The 17,716-nt window shown below is 36.8% G+C and overlaps 1 protein-coding gene across 1 annotated transcript; it reads right to left on the bottom strand.

Annotated features, from left to right (window-relative positions):
- Positions 1-16,567: 16,567 nt before the first annotated feature.
- Positions 16,568-17,469, bottom strand: LOC130420789 (histone H2B-like). The gene has a single exon (XM_056748303.1). The coding sequence runs from the start codon at positions 17,442-17,444 to the stop codon at positions 17,070-17,072; it is 375 nt and encodes a 124-aa protein (XP_056604281.1). The 5' UTR covers positions 17,445-17,469; the 3' UTR covers positions 16,568-17,069.
- Positions 17,470-17,716: the final 247 nt, after the last annotated feature.

Raw genomic sequence — 17,716 nt, 5'->3', positions numbered from 1 at the left:
AGACTCACTGCACACAAAATGCAAATCAGTGTCACTATGTACAAACCAAAAACAGGTTTTGCATTTAGGTGAATGCACACATTTGTGTAGGACACTAAAGCTGAAATGTTGAGACTGAACAAGCAAAGACAGTCTGATGTTCACTCCTGAGTGTTGTGAAGATAAACTTGTGTTTTCTTCTTATAATTCAAACCAGTCACTTCACTTTGAGTCACTTTGTTCATTTTATGTGTTTGTTATGATTCAATAAGATATTTTCATCATTTCAGATTCATTTCATACTTGTGAAGCCATCAGCAATGGAAAAACCCATTCATGTGCTGCTGTTCTCAGGTCAGTGTGACACTTTTCATCTAAATGTAAATGTTTGAATTTATGTTTGTTCAATTACAAAACTAATTGAACTTTAAACTCAAAATAAAATACAAATATGAAGTGAATAAACTTTAAAACATACGTGGATTGATGCCACATGTGAATATTTGATCAGTTTGTCATTTAAATCACCATTTGTTGTAAGAAACCAAAAACTATTTATGGAAAAAAACTAATACAAAGTTCATTTCAACTTAAAATTATTTATTTATATTCAATAATTGTTCATATTTTTAAATTTGGTTCAAATGTGATGTTTTTCAGACTTAATTCAGTTTTTCACATAGAAATAAATCAATTTAATGAGGCGGTTTGAAATCAATTGTGTTAAATGATCTGAATGCAGCAAGACTTTTATTTGTTTATTTGTTGGAATTATGTTATTAACATTTAATCAGTATCACTTTCACACCTGCTACTAATGTTGAAAAATATTGAAATTTCATTGAATCACCTTTATTGTGATTAGAGTTTGCTTTACTTGAGCTCTTGACTCTTGTGGTTTAATGTTAGTTTATTTCTGCTATTGTAACAGTGTGTTAAGATGAATGTGTTGTGGTTTTAACACAATGAGATCAGATGATGACCTAAGTGATGATGCACATTGTCTGAATGTCTATTAATGTGTAACATTTGTCCTGTGATGTCTGTGATACTACAACATGAGGCTAAAGCAGTTTAATGGCTGTGATATTTTCATAGAATCAACACACATATTCACAAACTGTTATGTAACAACTAAATTGATTAGACACACAAAGGCTTCAGGAATTAACATATCACATTGTGTGCGGCTGTGTTTCTATCACTACACACATGATGAAACATGAGCCTCTCGAGTGGACCTTGATGATGAGATGTGATTTTGGCTTTTGTCTTAGTTTTCATCTAATAATGACAAAAGACTTTTAACTTGACAATTTATTGTGTGATTTGAGCAGTCAGACAGATGTATATGGAGCTGGTTTACACCTGTGTTCTCATGATGTGAGCACCACTGACATCTGCTTCAGGTGTGGTGTGTTCTCTTAAGGGGGTCTGGTGCTCTCAGAGATGTTTAAAGTTCTGGAGGAAACCATTATTCCACACAGTGGGGTGCTTTTCTCCTTTTTCTTATATAAGCGGCAGGAAATGTGTTTGAGGAATAAGTGGTTAGGAGACTATATTGCTTTAAAACATGCTTTATTCTTCCTGATTTCAATCTATGTAATGTTTTCTTCTCTTTTGGATTGTATCTGATGGTAGAATGATCTGCTCTGGTGCTTCACCTGGTGAATCTGGTCTATTAGAGTCAGTCTCCTCTTATAGTCACTCCAGAGAGGAGGAGGGTGTCAGTGTGTTAAACCTTGTGCTGGTTTTGTGTTACAGCAATGTTTTGTTCATAGTCAGTTTGAGCAAATGTTGTATCTAGAAAGCCTGGATAGGACAGTTATGTGATTCCTTTTTAGTCTGTTATTCAAGTTATAACTTATGAACTTGTGAGCTCAAACCTCTTCATATGTCTTAATAAAACTCCTTATGATAATTATCTTGTGTTTCATCTGAGTCTTCCCATCACCTCTCTTGACTCAGTGTTTACACTGTTAGCTCTTATCTGCTGTTTCTACAGTAGTATATTGTCAACACTGTTAACAGATAGTTACTGTAATCATACATCTGCAAAATATCTTCTTGAGGTTAAATATGTAAGTCACCATTAGTGTGATCAGGGATATTTAGTTGGACTGTTGCTCGCATTATTTAAAAACGGTTGTCCTTAACTGTCTACTCAAAGAACATTGTCTGCGAATAAATTACTTAAGAAATGGCAGGTAAGGGGCTAACGGTGTACTTTACATTGGGTTTCACACAAATTCCATCAAGAATCACCATATTAAAAGGTTGATACACTGAGTCTTGATGAATTTGTGTCTTATTTTATAAACGGTTGTAATGTTTACGTGTGTAATTCATTTAGAAGATATTTATAATATATGTTTGTCTCAAAACAGCTGAATCTCACTCTCTACTATCATACATGCAGCAGCACAACACTGTTCTCATCCACATACAAACAGTGTAGAGTCAAGAGCTCAACTAAAGCAAACACTCATCATCATAATGAAGACTTCAAATGACAAACCAGTCACATCTAAACCTCTAAGATCACAGTTTGAGCACACAGTGAGTTTGCTGTGAGGTTACATTTTGACCTCATCGTGAGCAAACTCATGTTGACATCACTGTGAGATTGTTGTGACATCATCATGTTGCTGGTTATTATTGTTTATAACCATTTAAAACAATGAAATGTTAATGTCTGTTGTCAAAAAATAAATTGCAGGTTAACACTGATCTCTCTCTCTCTCTCTCTCTCTCTCTCTCTCTCTCTCTCTCCTCTACAGTACTCTGTCTGTTCATTCAGAGTATCTCATGTGAATATGTTTGATACGGGAGAAGATGACTTGGAATGAGGCACAGGTTTACTGCAGACTGCATCACTTTGATCTGGTCACCGTTCAAAACAATGAAGACTGGACGAATGTACAGAGAGCAGTTCAACCAGCATTGACTTCAGCCGTCTGGATTGGACTCTACAATAACAATCAAGCTGGCGGTGGTCATATCAAAATGAATACATTTCATTCTTCAGATGGGTATGGAACTGAACCAGACAACAGTAATGGAAAGCAGGAATGTGTCATTATATCATCTAGTGGATTGTATGACAAATACTGCACTAATGTATATCCCTTATTTGCTTCAAAGGTATGACATAAGACCAACACATGTCAATCACATTAATATTTTAATTAATGCATTGTTATTGGATTTATTTCAATTAAGTAATATGATTCAATCCTTTCATTGACCAGAATGCATTTAGCAGACACTCTAGCTTATTAGTATTATTATTATTATTATATTATTATCGTCCCCAAAATTTCTGACTGCTACTCCTCCTAAAGCTTTCAAGCTACATCCACAAATCTTTCCACGAACCTTCAAACTGGGTCTGACTTGAGTTACTATATCTTATTAAACTGACCCAGGTTCTGGTTTCGAAAACCGACTCTCAAAACCAAAAAAATTTCCCATAGACTTAACATTGGGACAAACTTTGACGGCTCATAACTCAAAGTAAGAATGTAGTAGAAAACTTGCGAGTTACCACATTTGAAGAGTCTGGCAGACTCTATAAGAGCATATATCACAATGGGGTGTCAGTTGCACCCTGGGTGTAAGAGCCCCCCAAATTTCCCCATATACTTATAATGGAAGAGGAAATATGACCATATAAGGCGTTACAACTGCGGCACAACTCCTTGTCCAGCCCTGGGAATCTCAAGGTTGGACTACTGCAATGCTCTCCTTGTTGGGTCTTCCTGCAAAGGCTATCAAACTGCTCCAGCTGGTCAAGAACGCAAAAGGGCTCATGTGACATCCCTTTTCTCTCTCTCACTGGCTCCCCGTCGGAGCCCGTATCAGATTCAAGTCACTAATGCTTGCTACAGGACTTTCACTGGATCTGTACCGTGTTACTTACAAACCCTACTGCAACCCTACACCCCATCAAGATCCTGCGTACAGCAACCAGCGGCGTCTTGTATTGCATTCCCATAAGAGCAGTAAATCGCTTCTCGCTCATTCCGCTTCACAACTCCTTCCTGGTGGAACATTCTTCCTATCTCTGTCCGTTCAACCACATCTCTCACAACATTAAAAAAAACTACTGAAACCCATCTCTTCTGTGAATACCTGACAGACAAATAATTAAAAAAAAACTCACTAACCCTTCTCTCAACAGCTATTGGTCTAGCTTTAGTGAAACCAGTAACTTTGTATTGGCACCTTAGGTATTATGGCTCTGTATGACATATCGCTTATTGCTCCCTAATTCTTTGTTAGTCGCTTTGGATAAAAGCGTCTGCTAAATGACTAAATGTAAATGTAATGTAAATGTCCCGTGTTGAATATCTTCGCAGTACAACCACTTAGAGACATGGGGGTGGGCTCATTTTACTCAGGCAACCAATCAGTATGCCTGAAACGTCATTAAACTACAAAGCCACGCCCATAGCAACAAAACATGTTAACTTAGCAACCATTTAACAAGACCTATATCTCTACATCAGAACATCGTAGAGACATGGGGGTTGGTTCCTTTCACTCATAGCTTAGAGTATAATCAAATGACAGGTGCTAAGCCACACCCATAGCAACCAAACAGGTTAGCCTAGCAACCGTTTAGCATACCTATATCTCTGTATCAGAACATCATAGAGACACAGGGGTTGGTTCGTTTAACTCATGCTTGGAAAATCATACTAGCAGCATGCTAATTGTGCTAGCGAACATGCTTATCATGCTAACAATATATTAAGCCCAATTTTTACACACTGGGGTCATATTATTTTTTCCATCATGTTAAAAAAAGTTTAACAATAACCTCTCAAACTATTTCAAACTCTTCAGGACAGGCTTTGTCAAGCAAACATGTAGTTTGTACTCGAACATTCCAATCTAGTTTTATTTAATTATTAATAAGTTTAATTATTTAGTATTAATTAGTTTATTAATAATGAGTAAAAATATATTTCCTCGTGAAGAGAATTAGTTGTAATATCATCATTTCATCATGGCTCAGTGTTAACAGAGCTCTTGTGAATCTGGTCCCTGGTTAGTTCCCAGTGTTAGTTGCTATTGTAACTGAGTTTGAACTATTTCAAGTTTGCTCTATGAAACCGAATCCACCGGCAATAAGTTGACAAACTCAAATCAGCCTGTCTTATTATCTTATATCTTGTTTTATGAAACAGCCCTCAGAAAGACCAGGAAGACGAGCATTGCATTAGTCCAGTCTAGAGATTATAAAGGTCTGACCAGAAGTTGAGCAGCATGCTCTGTGAGATAAGACCGGTCTACCAAACAAAGTTCTTAAAGATTATTATCAAATAATCAAAAAAGATAAATTCAATTGTCCAGCTTGTTTAGTGAGGTTGAGTGTTGATCTGTTGATATGAATAGTTTGTTGATCGTCACCGGTGTTGAGATGCATAAACTGATCTTTGTGTCTGTGTGTCTAAACTATGAGATGCAAAGTATAGTAAAAGAGGTAAATTAAACTCACGTGAAAATGTATTTCTTGATGTTGTCCTCTAATGGTGTTTTTCAATCTCATCTTTCTACAGAGAATGAAACAGAAGCTGACAGGTTTGTTTTTGTTAATATCCGAAAGACCTGGCATGAAGCTCAGAGTTACTGCAGACAACATTACACAGATCTGGCCGTCATTCACAATCAAACTGAGGATCAAGAGCTGATGCTGAAGATGTCAATGACAGACATTAGTGAATCATGGATTGGTCTGTTCAGAGACTCATGGAAGTGGTCAGATGAAATAAATGTTGTGGACGTGTCCTCCATTAACTGGATGACTGGACAACCTGACTTGACGGGCGTGAACCAGCCTTGTGGTGTTATACGTCCTGATGGTCTTATAGATGATCAACTGTGTTCAAATACTTTTCCATTCATCTGCAAGACATGTAGGTTTTATGTGTGATCATAAACTACTCACAACACAAACATCATAAATACACAGAATGAGAGAAGAGACTTTAGACAAACATAGCTGTTGATAGTCAAAATAAATAGTCTGACCACAAATGTTCTGTTGAAAATATTGATTTCCATTTTGTATTAAACATTAAAGACAGTGAGAACAACTGATGAAAAACTGTCAGATTGATGATCATATGACACTAAGCAGTCTGGATTTAAATAAAGCAATAAGTCGTGTGAAGCAGTGGTTACAGTGTATTATATAACAGCTAAGGGTGTTGTTGTACAACATGAAGCGGAGTCATTAAAATCACTTTAGCTGTTTTAAAATGCACTGTAACCCTCTGCTTCACACGGCTTATTGCTTTAAATAAACTGCTAATCCATATGTGTGGCAAGGTTTCATAAAATAGAGTAAATAAAATGATATTGAGGCTATGTAGTGCAGTCAGCCGTTATAAATAATTTATAAATTATTATAAATATAATAATGTCTTGAGACTTGTCTGTTAACTATCCCAGTGTAAAAGAAAGTCTCCTCGAACAACAAGTCAGCTCAAGAGAAGGAAAATCCTGTTTTAATGTCAGATGTGCAGCTATTGTTAGTGTTCTACTGTATTGATCTGATTTGTCCTTCAGAAATGTATTTTTTGTTTAAATGTTGAAAGATGAAGAAGTAAAGAAGGAGAAATGAAATAAAAAAATCATAATAAAGATTTACATATATTTAATCTGTTTTGTGGCTAGTGAAAGTTCACCAGAAACACTCGAGAGACAATATGATGAATTAATGATTATTATTTATTCATTTTTCCTTTGTGTATTCTAAAGAACAGTTGCTATGAAAACAAAACACATGCAGCTGTTGCGTTAGAAAGATGACTGTAGATTTGTGTAACTGTTGTGATGTTGTTTTTTTTCACACTTTATATGAGTTGAAAATTAATACAGTTTTTAATCTTCCAGCACAGACCAAGAAACAGATTGTGAGATTTGAGCTGAAATCTGGTCAGAATGTCAATGATCCTGCAGTGATGGAGACCATCTTACAGTCTGTGAGTATTCAACTATTTGTGTTGAAAGTGTGTCCTACACAACACAATGAGCTGACACACAGATAGTAGAGTTTTTCAGACTCACTCAAACATGTTTGTTACTGGATTAAGACACAATCACACTTGACTTTTTGTTCCATTGACTTCCATTCATACTCATGAATATTTGTTAGAAGATAATTTTGCACTTCGCTGTGTTTCAAAAGTTCAAGTTTTTAATAAACACCTTATATATACATTCAAATATACACAAACATAAACAAAAACTGGTCAGAACTCTCCTGTTCTCCTTCATGCTGTCAATGCGTTTGACTTTGTCAGAAAACACCTTCTGTCCTGAGACTGCTGGTCTGGATTGTGTTAAATGAGTAACTGTGTGTCTGCAGCTGGACTTCTGTCAAAAGCAACTCTCGTCTTCTTTCATTTGATTGTTCATCTCTGTTAGATTCATGAGCGCTTGTAGAAAGCTGAGGTAGATCAACCGCTAGATGTAAGTGTACCAGACGGTCTCTTTAAATGACACAAAACTACAGGAGCCATTGAACAAATAGTTTATTTAATACAATAGTCATTTAATAAAACAATAAAATAAATTAATATTAATATAATTAAATAGTTATATTATTAGACGATAGCCAGACTGATAAACAAACACAGACTGAAGTTAACTGCAGTCCAAGCAGAAACTGTCATGAGACTCAGAGGGGAAACCAATTGCAGGCAGAGACGGTGGATGAAGGGATTAACAATATGTATTAAAACAAACAAAACAGGCAAAACAAAACCCACGAGGGGAAAACAAGACAGAGTTATATATTTAAACAAAACAAGAACAGGGAGAGGGACTAACTAAACTACAAAACACACACGTGAACAACACCAACATTAACTAACTACACCTACAAGACGAGGAAACGGGAACTCGGGAGACAAGGAACTTGAAATAGCAAGACTATCACAGGAACAATTTACAACAGCTTACAAGCAAGGTAAGACTTACAATGAACGCGCACAGGACAATGAAACATGAGGATGTTTATAGGAGAGAAAACAAGAGGGAACAGGTGCAAGGGATAAACAATCAAGGAAAGCTAATCACACAAATAGGAAACAGGAGGGTAGGAACGATGACGTAGACTTGAGAGAGATGAAATTGGCTCTCTCCCACATGAAACAGAGGATCCTGTATGATTCCACCTCTAGAACAAGAAATACCTGACAAGGTGAGGTGGAATCATGACACAAACAGATGATAAAACAGTCGATTCATGGCTCCAGTGAATATATATTACCCAAAATTGAAATTCTGTCAATCATTTACTCCAAAACCTGTTTAAATGTATTTGTTCTGCTAAACACAAATGAGGATATTTAGAAGAATGTCAATAATCAAACAGATCTCATCTCACATTGACTCCCATAGTATTTACAGAATGTTCACTATAATGGCAATAAATGTTGGATGAGATCTGTTTGTTCGTATTTGGCTCTTGTTTGTCCGTTTTCTCTGAATTGTTATAAAAGGTCAACCACTCAAAATGATTGACGGATGTGAAAAGCGCAGAAAAACGAACCCGTTCCGAATTTATTTATGATGGCAGAAAATATCGGAGGCAGTGTGTAAATGTGATTGACACAACGTGAGGTCATATCTATTTTTTTTACGACTCAATGTTCAATGGTCTTAAGAGTGTGTGTCATGATTGTGTGTATTGTGTAGATTCAGCAGAAACTGACAGATTTGGGCGTACACAATGACACAACAGTGACCTGGAGAGTGCAGCCTGATGGAAATGTTTTCACACCAAAACATGAAGATAAAGAGAAACAGAAAGTGTGTACAGACTTCTGACCGATCACGACACAGTCGTTGTGTTTAAAGACGTCATTTTCATCACTTAAGAGAAACTTTGAAATACATGATTTATAGGATTTGTTATTACATGTAAACGTTTATAATAACTTCAGATAGTCTCATTATTTTGTTATCCAGTCAAATATATTTAGTTATGCTTGATTGATCTTATAATTCAGCTTTGAAGATGTGTGTTATTAATGATATTATAGTGATAGTAGCGTGACAATCTATTAAACTACAATCTAATGATTACAGATTAACACAATGACATGTGACAATGTGAGTTAAATGTTTATATTCTGTGTGTTTTATCTTGTGTGTTTGTGTTTGGTGAGGTGTGTAGACTGTAGCATCTGAACATGTAATGCTTTTAGATAAATACTTTTACAACATACAGTAGTAGTATTCACAACATATAGTAGTAACCATGTGTGAAGGGTAATTCAACATTTTCAAACATGTGGTTGTTTGAGAACATGAATATAAATTAAAGCTTCTTTATAAACACTAAATAGACAAAATGATCTATGAAAATATCTGTGTTGAAGTGAACTGTGCAAATACATAAAAAAATAATAAAACATGTTAAACATATTGTTGAATGATGTTTTTCTGTGTCAATCGCTTCTGTCTCTCAACAACACAATAAGATATTTGTATATTTTGTGTAGTGGACTCTGTGCTGGTTTGTATTGTCCGCCTCCAGTATTCCTTTGGTTTTTCCTCCAGCTGATGCTGTGATGTAAGTGTGACGTTGAAACTAAAAGGGTCTTTGGTTTACTTCATAATTTGGAAAAACATCTGCAAACTTTATAACAGCATAACAGCATAACAGAATAACAGAATTATATTAGTGAATGTTTTTAATGGGGTCCTATATTAGATAAAAAGATAATATTTGTAACACAATTATACTTATCATGTGAGGCGACAAATATTTCCCAAATAAACTCAGGTTCGGTTCATATTTGCTCTGCTGTGACAAGTGCACTTTATGAGCATTTTCAGCAGTTCGAACATACATTACCTCAGGGGTCAAGATCCCAACTCAAGGAAACACTGATCACCATGATGGTAACTTTCTTAAAACGCTTAAAACATTTTTTTACGTATTCAAACATGTGAAAAACCTCTAAGGAACGTTCTTATAACAAATTTTTGTTAGCTGGGTTGTATTCCAGATTGTATTTCAGGTTGTAGTTGATATGTTTCTCTGGGTAAATATTTTTCAGCAGTGACGCTGTTTGTTAACAGCAGATGTTCATCACTAATGACTCAATCATCACTATAATAATAATGAAACTCAATACAAATTCTGTCAAACTGGAGCACAGAAAGTTGATGGTTTTGGGATAATCTGGGCCAGAATTGAAATGAATTGTTGTTTATATTTGGTTCAGTTCTGCTTTATTTGTTTTGATGTTTGAAATGTGGCATAGCTTTGGCATGCCTGTGGCCCAAATCTGGAGCGGACCGCACAAGTGCCATCATTCCACGCCATATGTGGGCCAGATGAGTAAAGTATGGGGAATAAGGTGAGGGCCAGATTTGGGGCCGCAAAAATTTGCTATCTGGGTTAGCTCAACTTGATTTTGTTGCGTTTGTATTAAGTAATATTAAATTGTTTATTATACTTAAAAAAGGCTGCAAGTTGATTCAACATAAAAAGTCCAATGCAGCCACTTGCCTCATTTTTTATAAGTTAGATCTAGGTATTACTTTTTACAGTGTAGAGAGTTCCTGCCTCAAGTGGAGGCGTTCAAGTATCTGGGGGTCTTGTTCACGAGTGAGGGAAGGATGGAACGGGAGATTGACAGACGGATCGGGGCAGCTTCTGCAGTAATGCAGTCGCTGTACCGATCTGTCGTGGTGAAGAAGGAGCTGAGCCACAAGGCGAAGCTCTCGATTTACCGTCAATCTACGTTCCTACTCTCACCTATGGTCATGAGCTGTGGGTCATGACCGAAAGGACAAGATCCCGGATACAGGCGGCCGAAATGAGCTTTCTCCGCAGGGTGGCCGGGCGATCCCTTAGAGATAGGGTGAGAAGCTCGGTCACTCGGGAGGAGCTCAGAGTAGATCCGCTGCTCCTCCACATCGAGAGGGGCCAGCTGAGGTGGCTCGGGCATCTTTTCCGGATGCCCCCTGCATGCCTTCCCAGAAAGCTGTTCCAGGCATGTCCTACCGGGAGAAGACCCTGGGGAAGACCTAGGACACGCTGGAGGGACTATGTCTCCCGGCTGGCCTGGGAACGCCTAGGTGTCCCCCTGGAAGAGCTGGAGGAAGTGTCTAGGGAGAGGGAAGTCTGGGCATCCCTGCTCAGACTGCTGCCCGCGACCCGACCCCGGATAAGCGGAAGAAGATGTATGGATGGATGGATGGATATATACAAGAAACACTTTGTGTCTTTCTTCAGATGCTGCTGACAGCGTCTGTTTATTAACATATTTAAACAGTTCAGTCATATGATCAGTTCTCTTCAGTTCATCTGTTTCATTCTTAACATTCACATATTCTTAAAATAACAAGAATAGTGATTCTTAGTACATATACACTTAATAATGTGGATACGAGTATGAATCCCACATGTGGTTTCCACTTGTTCAACATTAGATTGTTCTTCACCCACACTGTTAAAGATTTGACTAAATATTGTATTTATTTTTAACTCTAACATTACAGTAAATTCCTGTGAGACAGTCATCTTGCTTTTGAGTTACGTTACACAGTAAAGATTAATGAGAGTGAATAATGAAGTGAAGATCCTTGATGACATTTACTGATAACAAGCAGAATCACTGAAGAAAAGATAAACAAAACACAACAACTACAACTGACTCACAGTCACACAACTTAGATGAACATCAAGTGTAAATAACAGATGAACACATGAAATCTGTCAAGATCTCACCAGAGAATGAAATAAAACACCATTAACATCTTCCCTTATTACAGACACCACTTTCACTTTATCTGTCATATATGTATACAAAAACTTTTTTTAAATGAACAGATCTTTGCTTTGCAGAAAATGTTGATCAGTGTTTTCTTAAGTTAGGCACTTGATTCTTAAAACTTGTTTATTTGTACATTACGGTTCTCAGTAACATCAGTGCTATGACGCTTTTGTCACAGTGCTCTACTTCGCCATCTGGTGGATAATAAAAATCCCTACACCGACTGTGTCACTCAGATGTTGTATTCATTGAATGTTATTATAATCTTTATTAGTATATTTAATATATAATTTAACAATATATAGCTTTAGAACTCAGAGTAACAAAGTAAAATAAGCACATACAGTTCTTAACATGAGTAACATGAATAATAATTTAATATATATGAATACTTCAAAACAAATTCAATGGTGCATTCCAAAAATTTAAAAAAATACATCAATCTAACAGAAAACAATATGATTAAAAAAGTTTGAACCAATCTCTGCATATATATATAAATAAACAGTGTATATATATATATATATATATATATATATATATATATATGATAAGTAATAAATTATTATATAGTGTGGATGTGGATACAATTTTAAAGTGTTTGGTTGGCGTTGCCCTGAAATCCAATTTTGCCTGTAAACGTTAAATACAACATATTAACCCACAAAACTAATGGATACTAAAATACTCAGCGTTCTTAAATTGTGTAAACTATAACAACACATACAAATGTAATAGAATATGAAAATCTAAACTTAAAACAGGTGACTTTTATTAGCATTTTATATACTTTAATTATCAATACAGTACGTAAATAATATAAATTAAACTAGATTGTAAAGTTCGAGTACAAACCTTATGTTGGCTTGACAAAGCCTGTCCTGAAAAGTTTGAAATAGTTTGAGAGGTTTTATTGATCAACTTTTTCTAACATAATTTAAAAAAAACCAGACCCCAGTGAGTAAAAACCGGGCTTAGTATGTTGTAAGCATGATTAACATGTTTGCTAGGATAATTTGCATTCTGCTAGTATGATACTCCAAGCCATGAGTGAAACGAACTAACCCCCGTGTCTCTATGATGTTCAGAGATATAGGTATTGCTAAACGGTAACTAGGCTAACCTGTTTGGTTCCTGTGGGCTAGCTTAGCATCTGCCAATTGATGATGCGTCAAGCCCTAAGTGAAATGAACCAATCCCCATGTCTCTACGATGTTCTGATGTAGAGTTATAGGTCTTGTTAAATGGTTGCTAATTTAAAATGTTTTGTTGCTATGGGCGTGGCTTCGTAGCTTAATGAAAAATTAGGGTTACTGATTGGTTGCCTTAGTCAAATGAGCCCACCCCCTTGTCTCTAAGTGGTTGTACTGCAAAGATATTCAACACGAGACAGTTATAGCGCCTTGGGTATATTTCCTCTTCCATTATAAGTATAGGGGGGGATTTGGGGGGGTTCTTATACCCCAGGGGTGCAACTGACACCCCATAGTGATATATGTTCTCATAGAACCTGCCAGACTCTTCAAATGTGGTAACTCGCAAGTTTCTACAACATCCTTACTTTGAGTTATTAGCCGTCCAATTTCTTCCCAATGTTAAGTCTATGGGAAATTTGGTGGTTTTGAAAGTCCGGTTTTCAAAACCAGAACCTGGATCAGTTTAAAAAGATATAGCAACTCAACTCAGACCAGTTTGAAGGTTTGTGGAAAGTTTGGTGGATGTTGCTTGAAAGCTTAATAATAATAATAATAATAATAATAATAATAAGCTTAGATCAAAGATCTCTGTCAAGTCAACGCAATAATGCACTATATGAATACCTCATTCATTCATTCAACATGAATAGATCAGTAAAGTGTTATGGTGGGTAGGGAGGGAGTATATCCAAGTATATCTTTTGGGTTGGTTGGTTTGAAGTGTTTTTGATTTATTTTGTTTTCCGAATGGAGTGGTGAAATGTTGAACCAAAGACATCATAACAAAGGAAACCAACTTTTATTTTGTTGTGAATTATTCCTTTGTTAGTATATTTTGTTCTTTTTGGGTGCGTTTGGCCCGTGTATGGGTGGCCGGCCCAGGGGAACTGTCTAAACGCAACCCATTGGGATGATTCCTTCACATTGATTAAATTGTATCATTTATGTTGAGCTCCAGGTGTTTTTTTATAACTTGAATAAATGCATTTTTAGTCTGTGGTTTTGTCTCTGCTCGTCCTTTTCATTTGGTTGAAAGCCTGTAATTGGGGAGGCTCGGAAATTGGGCTTTACCAGTGTAAGTTAATGATCGTCATTAGTTCACACTAATAACTAATCGATAATGAATCGAATAGAAATTGAATCCAATCGAAACCATAAAAACAAGAATCGAATCGCCAATTTGGTCGCAAAACCCAGCCGTACTAACCCATACCTTTCCGTCAAAGTCACCTGACATTATCAAGATGGTTTAGTTCTGACACAGTTTAACTCTGAGTTCTTGTCATATTTTATTACTGTTTTTTAAACTTAGCGAATAAACTGTGATCATGTGAAACATGAAGACATTTCTTCTGACAGTAGCCTACATTCCTACTAAATGAGCACAAAAAATGTAACAATTAAAATGAACTATGTTTTGGTCTAAGAGACATCACTTCTCAATTTGTTGAATATTATTGCTTCTGGTTTCAGAAAGGAACAACAATGTTGTCTTTCGAAAACGTGCATCATCTTTTTCACCAAATCGTTAATTTATTGTTTTGCTGTTATACATCAGAAGACCAGTATAGCTCAGTGGTGGTGTGTTGTCGTGCAATGCATTGTTAAGAGAGAGTGATATACATGCACAGTGTCAGCTGAAGATCTTGAACACATCTTTATTATTTTGCCATATTTTCAGTATTTTCAATAAAGTTATAAACCTAAACGCTTTCGAGGAAACGATACAACATCTTTCCTCTATTGAAAACTCATATAAAGACTGAAGTTTACTGGTGTCTGAAGTCTATCATCAGATGTTAGTGAATCACCTTGGTAATAGTGGAGTGTATAACCTTGTTTACAGGAAAATGGGAAAATTGTGTTTGATAAACTGTGTGATTGTATCAGGATTACCAACTCACACACATTTGCAGTGAGAGACACGTTATAAAAAGTGTTCTGGGAAAGTTGTGTTAGTTACTATACTAATGTTACAGGAACACTTTGTGTTTGCCGGAATCTCACGTTTTCACCAACTTAAATACAACATAACTAAACTGAATATACAGTGAGGAAAATACGTTTTTGAACACCCTGCTATTTTGCATGTTCTCCCACTTAGAAATCATGGAGGGGTCTGAAATTGTCATCGTAGGTGCATGTCCACTGTGAGAGACATAATCTAAAAAAAACATCCAGAAATCACAATGTATGATTTTTTAACTATTTATTTGTATGATACAGCTGCAAATGAATATTTGAACACCTGAGAAAATCAATGTTAATATTTGGTACAGTAGCCTTTGTTTACAATTACAGAGGTCAAACGTTTCCTGTAGTTTTTCACCAGGTTTGCACACACTGCAGGAGGGATTTCGGCACACTCCTCCACACAGATCTTCTCTAGATCAGTCAGGTTTCTAGCCTGTCGCTGAGAAACACGAAGTTTGAGCTCCCTCCAGAGATTCTCTATTGGGTTTAGGTCTGGAGACTGGCTAGGCCACGCCAGAACCTTGATATGCTTCTTACAGAGCCACTCCTTGGTTATCCTGGCTGTGTACTTCGGGTCATTGTCATGTTGGAAGACCCAGCCTCGACCCATCTTCAATGCTCTAACTGAGGAGATTGTTCCCCAAAATCTCGCAATACATGGCCCCGGTCATCCTCTCCTTAATACAGTGCAGTCACCCTGTCCCATGTGCAGAAAAACACCCCCAAAGCATGATGCCACCCCCCCATGCTTCACAGTAGGGATGGTGTTCTTGGGATGGTTCTCATCATTCTTCTTCCTCCAAAAATGTTTACATTTACATTTACCTTTACATTTAGGCATTTGGCAGACGCTTTTATCCTAAACATTTTACACAGGCATTTGCAATCCCCTGGGATCGATAGTTATAAAAATAGTTAAAAAATCATACAATGTGATTTCTGGATTTTTTTTGATTGTGTCTGTGGGAGAGTGGGAGAACATGCAAAATAGCAGGGTGTTCAAATACTTATTCTCCTCACTGTATAATTGTCTTTCTGTCAGGATTGTTATCGCTCATATTTTCAGTGAAAGAGTAGCTGGACTTATCAATGTATTTAATACCTGCAAAACCAGTGAAGTTGGTCATCAAGTTTTGAGATAAAATCTCATCAAAATATTGCATGTTTAGGTTATTTGAAGTTGAGCAATTGTTTGTCTATCATCAGTGGTATCTATATTTAAAGACATCTTCAAACCATCTTTAAATTAAATACATATTATCAAGATTATTTGCAAGTCAGATAAATGTATACATTTGACTTTTAAAGTCTTCTAATTGTGTTTTACTGCAGTAAGTTTTACATTAGTGCCTGTAATGCACCAAAATAAATTATAACATTTTTTTAACTTTGTCACACAAATTAAATCCTCATGAAAATCAACCATGGCTATTTTATCTAAGGGAAACCAACAAATGTAAACATATGACATTAAATGTTTCATATGAAATCATCTCACTATGTCACATTTACACTTCATATATCTATAGAATAAGAGTCAGTTCTGCACACGACTGTGTTTAGTTTTGTATGAAGATCAAACACAAGAGCAGTGAAGAGAGATCTGGATCATAAATACTACAGATGACATGACTGTGTGTGATGATAAAACACCTCTATGTCTGTAAAACACTACAAGAATCTCAACTAGACATCAAACACTTTCAGTCTTTATAAAAGTTTCAGATAAAAACACACAAACTGATCAAATCTGCAGACTGACACAGACTTTCTGTAACAAGTCCAGACTGAAAACTGAGCAAAAGTCTTGTAGTGTATTTCAGCCTTAAAGCAGCTGAAGACCGAACTCTGATAGTTTATATCCGGTATAATACCGCCACCTTCTGCGATAATCGTGCAATAATAACTAAAGTCAAACCTTTACATTTATATTTACTTTAAAACATGATAAATCGATTTGTTGCCATTAAACGGCGTATGTCGAGTCGCAATTTAAATAATTACAATGAAAAACTACAACCACAACTTTACAAACATGAGAATCTCTTTTAAAGGAATAAGTGTGTGGCTCTTAAAAGAGCCTTTGTGTGCGGCGGATGAAAGCGGCGCTTTACTTGGAGCTGGTGTACTTGGTGACGGCTTTGGTGCCCTCGGACACGGCGTGTTTGGCGAGTTCACCGGGCAGCAGCAGACGCACGGCGGTCTGGATCTCTCTCGACGTGATGGTGGAGCGCTTGTTGTAGTGCGCGAGACGAGACGACTCACCGGCGATGCGCTCGAAGATGTCGTTGACGAAAGAGTTCATGATGCCCATCGCCTTGGAAGAGATGCCGGTGTCGGGGTGGACCTGCTTGAGCACTTTGTACACGTAGATGGCGTAACTCTCCTTCCTGGACTTTCTGCGCTTCTTTCCTCCCTTAACGGCGGTCTTGGTTGCGGCCTTCTTAGAGCCCTTCTTGGGCGCGGGTTTGGCTGGTTCAGGCATGATGCTTCTTCAAAAGTTAGTAAATGCTGAATGTTGAAGAGTCTCGTCGCTGTGGTATTTATTCACTCTCACATGCAAATGTTTAGCGTAACGGAGCCTGTTGTCTGATTGCGTGTCTTCGTCGGCCGAACCCATAAAATGTGCTTATTGGTCAGATCATAGTTTGACGGGTCGGATAGAGAGCCAATCAAAGCGTTTTCCCTCGTGTTTGAATGTGACCCTCCCACAAGTGATTGAGTTTCCTTTGTTACACTTCCCGCTCTTTATCGAAT

The sequence above is a fragment of the Triplophysa dalaica genome, chromosome 5, assembly GCF_015846415.1.
Source record: "Triplophysa dalaica isolate WHDGS20190420 chromosome 5, ASM1584641v1, whole genome shotgun sequence".
In the NCBI taxonomy this organism is placed as follows: Eukaryota; Metazoa; Chordata; class Actinopteri; order Cypriniformes; family Nemacheilidae; genus Triplophysa; species Triplophysa dalaica.
The sequence above is the reverse complement of the archived record's forward strand: the minus strand, read 5'-3'. Positions and strand labels throughout refer to the sequence as shown.

What these genes read in the sequence shown, in the direction of transcription:
- LOC130420789 (XM_056748303.1), bottom strand. Translation starts at nt 17,444, where the DNA reads ATGCCTGAACCAGCCAAACCCGCGCCCAAGAAGGGCTCTAAGAAGGCC.